The sequence below is a fragment of the Lolium perenne genome, chromosome 5 (genome assembly GCF_019359855.2).
Source record: "Lolium perenne isolate Kyuss_39 chromosome 5, Kyuss_2.0, whole genome shotgun sequence".
NCBI classification, from domain to species: domain Eukaryota; kingdom Viridiplantae; phylum Streptophyta; class Magnoliopsida; order Poales; family Poaceae; genus Lolium; species Lolium perenne.
The window spans coordinates 233,941,374-233,951,203 of record NC_067248.2 but is presented as its reverse complement, the minus strand read 5'-3'; the positions used below and the strand labels follow the sequence as shown (position 1 = coordinate 233,951,203).

The 9,830-nt window shown below is 48.0% G+C and overlaps 2 protein-coding genes across 6 annotated transcripts; one reads left to right on the top strand and one right to left on the bottom strand.

The window, feature by feature from the left end:
- Nucleotides 1-3,538: 3,538 nt before the first annotated feature.
- Nucleotides 3,539-4,921, bottom strand: LOC139831766 (uncharacterized). Its single transcript, XM_071821095.1, has 2 exons — nucleotides 4,695-4,921; nucleotides 3,539-3,677 (listed from the first exon to the last, which is right to left on the bottom strand). The coding sequence occupies exons 1-2, from the start codon at nucleotides 4,919-4,921 to the stop codon at nucleotides 3,539-3,541; spliced, it is 366 nt and encodes a 121-aa protein (XP_071677196.1).
- A 423-nt stretch (nucleotides 4,922-5,344) lies between these two features.
- On the top strand, nucleotides 5,345-8,888 carry LOC127302276 (uncharacterized). 5 transcript variants are annotated; one of them, XM_051332684.1, is made up of 6 exons: nucleotides 5,345-5,944; nucleotides 6,594-6,839; nucleotides 7,119-7,188; nucleotides 7,642-7,712; nucleotides 8,188-8,428; nucleotides 8,546-8,888. In XM_051332684.1, exons 1-5 carry the CDS (start codon nucleotides 5,360-5,362, stop codon nucleotides 8,425-8,427), a joined length of 1,212 nt encoding a protein of 403 aa, XP_051188644.1. In that variant the 5' UTR covers nucleotides 5,345-5,359; the 3' UTR covers nucleotide 8,428; nucleotides 8,546-8,888. The 5 variants fall into 5 exon arrangements, with proteins under 5 accessions (XP_051188644.1, XP_051188643.1, XP_051188642.1 ...); XM_051332683.1 differs by having other exon boundaries at nucleotides 7,624-7,712; XM_051332682.1 differs by having other exon boundaries at nucleotides 7,089-7,188.
- Nucleotides 8,889-9,830: the final 942 nt, after the last annotated feature.

Below are 9,830 nucleotides of genomic sequence, written 5' to 3'. Positions count from 1 at the left end.
GTCATTAATGCATGCATGTATCTTCTGCACATCTAATCCTAGAGGGCAGACAAGCTTCTTTGCTTCATATGTACTGACGGGCAATTCATTATTTCTTGGAAACAGCTTCTTTAATATTATCATCAATTTCTCAAATCCCGAGTCAGTCACACCGACCTCTGCCTTCCATTTCAGCAATTACAATATGCTACCCAGCTTTCTATGCCCATCTTCACAACCTGGGTACAACAATTTGTGGTGGTCCTCTAACATCTTTTCGAACTGCAACCTCTCCTTATCCGTGCCACAGTCTCTTCTTGCATCAGAAATGGCCCGACGAAGATCATCATCAACAGGATCATCTGATGCCTGTTCTTCACCTCCTTCTTCTTCATTGTCGTCCATTGCGGTATCATCGCATTCAGAGAACATAGAGCGGTACTGCTCATCATTATCTTCTTCTTCATCGCCGTCTTCCACCATAACCCCTTCTTCTCCGTGCTTGGTCCAAACATTATAGCTGGACATGAATCCAAACCGAAGCAGGTGGCTCTTAATGTCTCTTGAGCAAGAGTAATCTTTCTCGTTCTTACATTTTTGACATGGACAGCACATAAAACCTTGCTTCGACTTGTTGGCCTCGGCCACAAGCAGGAAAGAATTCACGCCCTCTCTGAAAGCGGGGGCACATCGGTTACCGTACATCCATGGATGACTCATCTACATCATAAGTACAATTATATATGTATCAGATGCAATCACCTTGCTAAAATTAGTATTGTACGGACTATGTATATATATACGAGAAAATAGTTGCTAACCTTTTAGGATCAAAAAGAGGAAAAATCTTATCAAATAAAACCAAGTGGCATCCCTCTCACAAGCATTCCATCAAACACCTCTTGTGCACATGTAGAAAAAATGAGCTAGCATACACCTCCACCTTCACCACCAAGGAAAAAATGAGGTGGGGGGTGGCTGGCTGCTTGTCTATATATATAGGCATGGCCATTTTGTCGCGGGCCGTATTACGACCCGCGACAAAAGGGGTGCCGACCCCTTTTGTCGCGGGTCGTAATACGGCCCGCGAGAAAAGGCCGTGACAAAAGCCTCTGCCGGCTTCGGAGCGACGTGGCCACCCCATTTGTCGTGGGTGCAGGCGCGCCCGCGACAAATGGCTCCCACAGAAGCCCTATTTTCCACTAGTGTATTACATAGATTCGAACGAAATTCGACGAAATTTAAACTAAACCCTAATCTACTAGTACTTGCGGCAGCCAGAGGCGTCGTAGTACTGGTGGAAGTTGTACATGTCATCGACGACGACGTCCTGCTTTCCGCGCTCATCGACGGGCTCGTGCTTCACCGCGCCGCTTGGCCTAGCCTCGCCGTCGTCGGTGAGGTCCACGAGCGGCTTCCCGGAGTCGCGGAAGGACATGGAGATCGCTGCGTCGAGGTCGCCGCTCCATGCGTCCTTGTTGTTCAATGACGCCAAGCACGCCGCTCGCGAGCCAGTGCAGTTCTCGGGGTCGTCGCTGCTGGCGATGAGACGTTGCTGCCGCTCGTACTCCGCCAACAGCGCCGCCTTCGCGGCTGCCTCGTCATCCTACTCCTCCTTCACCTCTGGCTTTGGGATGAGGAGGGCGCCGCCGGCGCACCTGTACTGCTGCCGGCTAACGTTGTTGTCGCCGCGCCTCAGATTAACGGGCGGCGTCGCAAACTTCGGCTCGTACTTCAGCGCGCGCTTAGGCACGGTATGGGGCGCGGCGCGGTGCGACGAAGGCGACGATCGCGCCGGCCCTGACTAAGAAGAGTTGGGGAGGACGAGTATGTCCTCGGCTGCCAGCATGTTGCGGGCGTAGGGGATGGTGGTAGCGACAACGGAATCTCCAACCTTGGCGCACCATTCTGGATGTCGTCGACGACGTGCTCCAGGGAACGCCCCAAAAGAGGAGGTGCCCCTCCCTGTTCCAGGTGTTCCATCGGCCGATGAGGCCGGTGATGTTGTTCATCTCGGCGTCGTGTTGCGCCTGCAAGTAGTCGACCCACCAGGCGTCGTTGCCGGTGGCCGCCCAGGTTGGATCAACCCGCTTTTCGGCGGTGAGGCGAGCCGCCGGCTCCTGATCGTGTCCCTTCAGCGCTCCGTGCCCTCCCGCGGTTGCGGCGGGACTCTGACGCTGTTGACAGCCATCTTCCACCCGCCGCTGCTTGGCAGGCGCATGTCCGGCGGGACGAGATATCCCGCGCGGTGCATCGCCCACGCCTCCGCCACAGTTAAGCTGCCGCGGCCGAAGCCGTTCGCCGCGGCGCTCTTGGGGACAGCGACATTGGAGGAGGAGGTTGGAAACAGCGAGGGAGGAGGAGATTTGGGAGCGACGAAGGAGGAAATATGCGCCACATTTACGTCTCCGCAGACAGCCTGAAAAATATGCGTCGGGCCGCTAGACCTAATTCCTGACGCACGCATTTTAGGTCCGTGCAGACGAAAACGGTCGCTCACCTTTCGTTTGCGTTGCTCGGTTAGAAATGCTCTTATGCTTGACTTGCAGATGCATGCATGAGGGCCTGCCCGACTACGCTGCTGGTCGGGTTGAGCTTCCCCGATTAGTGGCTACTCGGCCCAACTTCCTACGTGATAGATTGAAGGTCACTGAATTCTGTCAGCTCGGGGCAGTACAACCCGATAAGGTTATTTCGGGTTAGGGTATCCCGATTATTACAAAGGAAAAAAGCGAGCTGCACATGGTTCACATGAATCTGCAGAAATCGGGCTATGCTATCCTGATAGGGAGCAATCGGGTTTCTCCGATGGTGTATTATTTCTAAAAATTATCGAAAACGTGTATTATTTCTGGAAATAAAGAAAAGGTCCGATAGGGAGCAGGGCAGGAACCATACTTAGCCATCTCCCAGAAACCCAGCTGACAAAGAGTTTCAAAAAGATAAGGCCAAGACAGCGAATCAAAGGTGCGGGAGATATCAATTCTGACACACCTTTGCACCTCCTGGAGTTGATCTGCCTCGCCACCTGCCTGTGCTAGCAAGAAACTTGATAAAACCAACTGGTTAGAGATTAATAGTTTACCCATTTGATTGCGCAGACTGTTCGCGAGATTTTTTCAGAATAGCTAGGACAAACTGCGCAACAAGCATATTGGTCTGTAATCTCCAACTTCTATGGCATCCGGTTTCTTGGGTATTAATCATCGCACAATTTAATCTGCAATTTCTATGTCATATAAATTGTGTGGTGAAGTATTCCTCCACTCTTTCTTATCGTCTCCGGTAGCCACTATAGTGAGAATCAAAACTGAGCATGGTTTCTGGCTAGTCATGTAGGACCGAGTGATATTCGTGGCACCATATGTAAAAAACCATAAAATTGTTAACATCATCCAGATAGTTGACAGTTCACCAATCACTACGGTAGTGGATCAGGACAAGAAGCAAACAAGGCATATTAAGGATTCGTTCACTACAAAAGAACAGAGGTAGACTGAACTGATAGCTTACAGTACCAGAACCGGCAAAAACTAACAATGATTCCTACTGCTACCTATCAGGGCAAACTAGGAAGCGTAACATTGTCGAAGGTGAGAAAGCTGATACGTCCATTATCAACTTGACAGAATTTAAGAGGAATGCCCTCAAACTTGTTCTCCACGGTTTCCAGTTCATCCCTTGAGGGTGGCTTGTCTCTGCACATTAATTAAACCATAAAATTGCTGAAGCTAAGCCCTATGTGATGTCAAGTTTATTCATAAAATGTAGCCTTGTGTGAATCTCCTTAGGTACTTATATAACTTCTATGATAGTTTTGTTCCGCATTTTGTGGCTTGATGTATCTCATTACCTAATGTATGATCAGAATCAACAATTCCTTTGGGAAAATGTTTGTTAACAAAATAAGAACGTATGACAGGGTGTGACTAATGAACACATGATAAGCAAACATGTGAAACAATGATAGTAGTACATTTTGATTGCAGGACAGGGCTCAACTAACTGTAAATCTGCTCAGAAACACCATCAGCTTCGTTACCAACCTTAAATTACTTCTTCATATAGTTTGAACATCATAACCACTCATATAATGGAGCAAAAATAAATCCATGTGCACAGAAAAATAATTAACACAAAACAGACATCCATGTGCACAGAAAGACAACCTATAGCACCACGTAGATAAATCCACGAAGCCTAAAATGTTTCAGAATATATTTGTCAAAGGGGGGTAACAGCAGACGTTTCAAACAAGAGATAACTAAAATCAAATCAAACACCCAACAAACAATTTATGCACTTGTGTAAAAAGATAATTAATTTAGTGATTCAACTTCTACATCCTAAACGAAGTTAAACCATGTGGCCCTACTGTACACTGGTACTAAACAGTTCAAATGACATGAACTACTGTAAAAATGCACAGGTTTATAAGAGTAAATGCACAGGTTTGTAAGTGATGAGAAAAGTACCTTAGCAGACATAGGAGGAAAGTAGGAACTCCCGGGCATGACTTTTTAAATTTGCTGTTTGGTAGATGAACTTCAAAAGATGGATATATCCCATCTACATGCATTTCTTTGAGAAATTTGGTGATGTCATTGCAGGCGCCATTGGCTCTATCAGAGCAACGTTCAGTGTCAGCCATACTCTTGGGAGAATCGGTGACTTCACAAGCGCCGCTATGCTTCATTGTCCAGGGAACACCATACCGTCCAACGATGTAGCCAAGCACCTTCAAGTGCTTGTAAGCTTGAAAGGCATCCCAGGAGCACCCGTAATTTCCTCCAGCGATCTTTTTATAGATTTCCTCCAGTCCTATCGTTTCATCCTCATCATCGAGAAGAACCAGTGCCCCTCTTTCTGCCAAGAAGCTGCATAGTTTGATCAGCCAGTAAGCCTCAAATTGCAAGTCGAAGTATTTGAAAACATAAGCCATGCCACGCGATTCATGCATAATCAGTAAGCAGTGAGTTCTCAAGTTTTTTAGTGTGGCATTATGTAACTAGTACAGAGTGGAGGTTATAGGAAGGCACAATCAAATTGTTCCAATATGAGGAATCCGGAAAATGCTGCATTCTCCAACACCTGGACATGGTGCATTATCTCAGGCATTATGCCCGAGTTTATGAACAAAGCCCAAATGGGCCACAAAGAGCACATTGCATAGCAAATAACTATGCTACGTGGTTACAGCATTTGATCGAACAGGTGGCGTACCCGATCTCCTCGACGTTGTAGTAGAGCTTGCCGCCCCTGGTGACACCGGTGGTCAGCCAGAGCTTCCCCTTACTGTCGAGCACCTCCGCCTCGCCGGCGTCCTCGACCCACCGCGCCCGCGACGCCACGTTCCTGCGCGCACCCCATACAGAGCCCGATGAAACTATCCACAAGCGCACCAGCAGCAGCACGAACAGACCAAGCGCGAGGCGGGAGCACGCACCTGAACTGGATTCTCGAGGACGAGGGCGCCTCGTCGGAGAGGAAGGGGTTGAGGTGGTGCTCCTCCCCGTCGTCTTCGGCGGCCGCCGCGGAGGCAGCCCCCGGAGCGCGGCCCCTTCGCCGCCGGTCGCGCGGCGTGGCCGCCATGACGCCCCTTTTTCTCTCCCCGAAAAATTTCCACCACCGAGTTTCACGAGTCACCACGACGCTCCGGCGGCGCTCGAAGTTGCGGTGGAGGACGGCGGGCCGGCGGCGATCACGATGGAAATGGGCCTCGAAGAGGAAAACGGCCCAACTAATCTGTGGGCTCAGCAACTGGGACCTGAACCTGACAGGTGGGGTCAGGAAAGAGACGTGTTTCCTCTTTTATTCTCGTCTTCTCCACCTTCGCTTCAAACAGGCAGAGCGGAGCAGGGCAGGGAGGCCTCGTGTGGAAAAAATTGAGCGCGAGTTCGCGGCGCGGCGGCGGCGGCGGCGGCGGCGGCGGCCTCTGATCCTTCGATCGAGCTGGTCTCGTCAGGTAAGCTCGCGCGATACCTTCGCCCTTGTGGATGCGTATCCTTTCCGCCCGTGTCGATCTCTGCGGGATTTGTCGTCGCGGTAGTAGGCGTTGATCAAGCGAAAGCAGTGGCGGATGGCGAGCCGATCCTCGATTTGGTATCCGTGTGGTCTTTAGCTCGAATCCGTTCGTTACTAGGCGGAGTTCCACTGGATTCGGTGCGGCTACCTTAAGAGTTGGGGATTAGGGGCATCTGCGGGCGTGCTGTTCGTTCCGTGCTCTAGTTTGCGTACTGTTATCCAGCTCGATCTGTTCCTGCAGTTGCTATGGGGGTCTTTCTTCCCGTGGTGGTGCATCCTTTATGTGGGATTGAGCAAGTCGTCAGGTCAATTGTGTTACAATTTGTGATTTCGGTTCACAGCCCCGAATCCGTATGCCTTCTTTTTTGGTTCAAGTTCCATCACGAACAAGTAGTTGAATTTTGCATGTTTAGCCCTTGTTAGTTTTGCCTAGATGTTTCAGAAGTTTAATCCAGGTGTTGATGTCCCTGATCTATTATACATTTACTTATGTATGCTGCTAAGATGGTCACAAGTTGGTGTTTGCTGATAGTTGATGACATATAGTTGTCTTAAAAGTCAGTAACTGTCTCAAATCATGTCTCTTTCAGTCTGAGGTTGATCTGGGAGCTGAAGAGAGCATGAGTACTGTCAACGGCGCACGGCGTGTCTGCAAAAGGCATTCACAAGATGAGTCTGCTGATAAGGTCGTTGTGAATTTGGTCTCCCCAGCACCAGGGGTCGCCAGCAGGCGTGGAGTATCAGCCTCTCGCAGCGGCGCACGCACCTCGCCCATCGATGTGGAAGCTCTGGACGACGAAGTGCAGGTCCTATCGGCTTCACAAGTGCCTCCTCGGGTACGTACGTTGCGTGCTGTTATCTTGCACTGAAGAAGCTAGTGCTTAAGTTTCCAGGAAGACTGTTATTGTGTGTAATTGATCTCATGTCATTAGGTTCATATAGATTTTTCAGAAGCATGATATGTATATACACATTTTTTTGAAAGTTTCTGCTACCTGTGCTTCTGAGGCATGCAGCTGTTCATATTAACGAAGAGTATTATAACTTGGTCATAACACTGAATAAGATGCAACTTGGTCATATAGATTTATGTTGAATCAACTTGCATGCTGCAGAGGAGGAATCCGAAAATTAGGAGACAGCCCGTGGCAGTAGTTGATCTAGAGGTACATGCCACCCGTGAAGGTTAGTTTCTTACTACACACACTGCATTCCGTAGAATTGTTTTGTCTTACAGAAATTGGTTGGTAATTTCTTCATCAGTCTATTATGATCTGCCTTAGCATATTCATCCGGAACTAACCAATTTGTAAACAACACTCATAGTTTTTGGAATTTACCTATGTCATGCTCTAAGATGACTGACTCTCTAGTGGCAGAAGATGTATAAGCTATGCTGAAATTGTACATGTGAACCTGTTTTTACTAGTTTCCTATATAATACTTTCTTGTTATAAGCTGATGCATATATATTGATGCTGATTCTGGAAATCGCAAATGGAAGATGTAAAACTGTTCATCAATATATTGTCTGGGTATATATTCCCTTTTCATTTGAGCCTCCTTATCTGCCTCATTATTTATTCAATCAGGAGTATTTCATCATGATTAATGCAATAGTCATTTCTAATAACACAGGGAACAAACGTCAAAGAGCTTCAGCTGTGATAGACATCTCTCCAGAAACAGGGGAAGGGTCCAGCTTGCAGGTATCGAACGGACCTAACTCTCTTAGCCATAAGATCTAGTTTGATGACTGATCACTTATTAGTGTTTTCTCTATCTTGTCCTCTTACGTAAATAGCAGCTGGTATGTAGTGCATGATGTTTTCCCCTTGTCCTTGTAGAATTTTGGTTTATGTTGTCCTTTCAGTGGCCTGAGAGGATAAACATATTACATTAAGTAAGCATTTTTCTTGGTCTGTTCAAGTCATAGAGAACACTTGTACTTGTAGTTCTGGGATGTCATATAGATCCTTGATAGAAAGCTGACAGCTAAGATCCTTTGTTGGATTCTGTTATGTATGTGCCTGTACCAAAACATGTTCATTATATTCTTTACGCTAAACGATATTTCCACCTCAAGAAGCTACTCTGTACACTCAATCATTGTATCCAGGTCCTGCTAGCATGTTGGCTTGTAATTTGTGTTGAACTCTGACTAGATGTTTCCTTTCATGGCAGTCAAACAAAGCTGTCAAAACTAGAAAAGAGCCTGCGAAAGTGGCTCCAAAGGAACCAATCTTTACCTGCCCAGTGTGTTGGAACAAGTTGGAGGAGCCTGCCACAACAATGTGTGGCCATATCTTCTGCACGAGCTGCATCAAGCAAGCCATCCAGGTCCAAAAGAAATGCCCCACTTGCCGGAAGTACTTGAAGATAAACAACTTTCATCGTATTTACCTTCCTAACACTGCTGGATAAGGTTAGCCCCTTCAACTTTTATCAGCAGTCTGTTGAGCTTCAGTTTTATGAAATGCAGATTTATTTGATGTGTTGAAGGAACTTCTAGCAACATCTGACTTTGAAATGTATTGTCAAGGTCAGAAGTCCTCTCGGGGAGAACAGTTGGATCTTTTCCTCAGGAACATTGTTGTACCATCACCATCTAGATGAATGTTATGGAAATGCATCAGTAGGAGTTCATCATCCTGGTGAATGTACGGATAGCCTTCCGTCTGAATTGGATTAGCAAATTTTCTTGGTCTTTTTGTATTGTCTGTGTCAAGGTAAAATTGTCCCTCTATACTGTTGTATGTATTAGGCTGTTAACTGTGCCATTTCTCCACATTTGGTCTATGTACTTGAGGCTGTTAGCCTGATGTTGAGAAAATACTTGGGCTTTGTAAGTTTCACCTGTTAAGTGGTGTATGTTCTGAAGTAAATTACCTGGCATATTTTGCATGATTTTTCTTTGTTGAGCTTCTCAGGCTCTCAGCCTATGATATTGTCACTTTTTGAGGGCACATGTCAGTTACCATGATGATTTTTTTTTAAAATAGAAGGCACAAAGTGCCCAGCTTTAAATTAATAAAGTCACACGGCCATGGTTACAAAGATGCTGAAGAACAGCTTACAACTCACACAGACAACAGCAAACATAAGGTACACCAGAGACTAGCTAAAGCCCGAAGAGCCCTTCCAACGCAATCGAAGCACCAGGGAGCAGGCAAGGTGAAACTTGGGATGGGATCATTTGCATTGCTTGGGAGGATTCACGGCTGGACCTTGAGAGGATTCACGGCTGGACCAAGATGGCGAGTCGTCGCCTGTCCATTCTCTTCCATGGTCGGAGAGGGACCCCTGCCCCCTCACCCTGGCTCGAAGGGCGCCGTACCGCCGCCCATGGAGACACACTCACCTAGAGCAGAGAAGGGACATGAACCAGACTGCTAAACTGAGCCAACACCAGAGCCCACCCGAGCGCTGCGTCGAGCACACCACGAGATGCCTTGCTGCTGGCCGCGGCACCTGACACGAAGAGACGAAGCTGCAGGGCGAGGACGCTGAAGAGAAGGAGCTCTGGAGGGGACGAGGATTGACATAGCCGAGCCTCGGGGCAGCACCTACAAGGGAGAAGCAACACCTACAAGGGAGAAGCATCGTGCTCCTGTCGTCCCGCAACTTCGCACCCGAGCGAGTGCAGGGCACGAACCAGCGAGCATCCAAAAGGATTGTGGGAGCCAAACCCTTGAGCTCAGCAGCACCACCACCGCTCCTACCATAGCCATGGCGCCAACCACCAGGAAACAACGCCAACCCACAACCCCAACTGATCCAAGGCGACACCTTTAGGAAGGTGACGGCGCACGGGGCGTCGCTGCCGC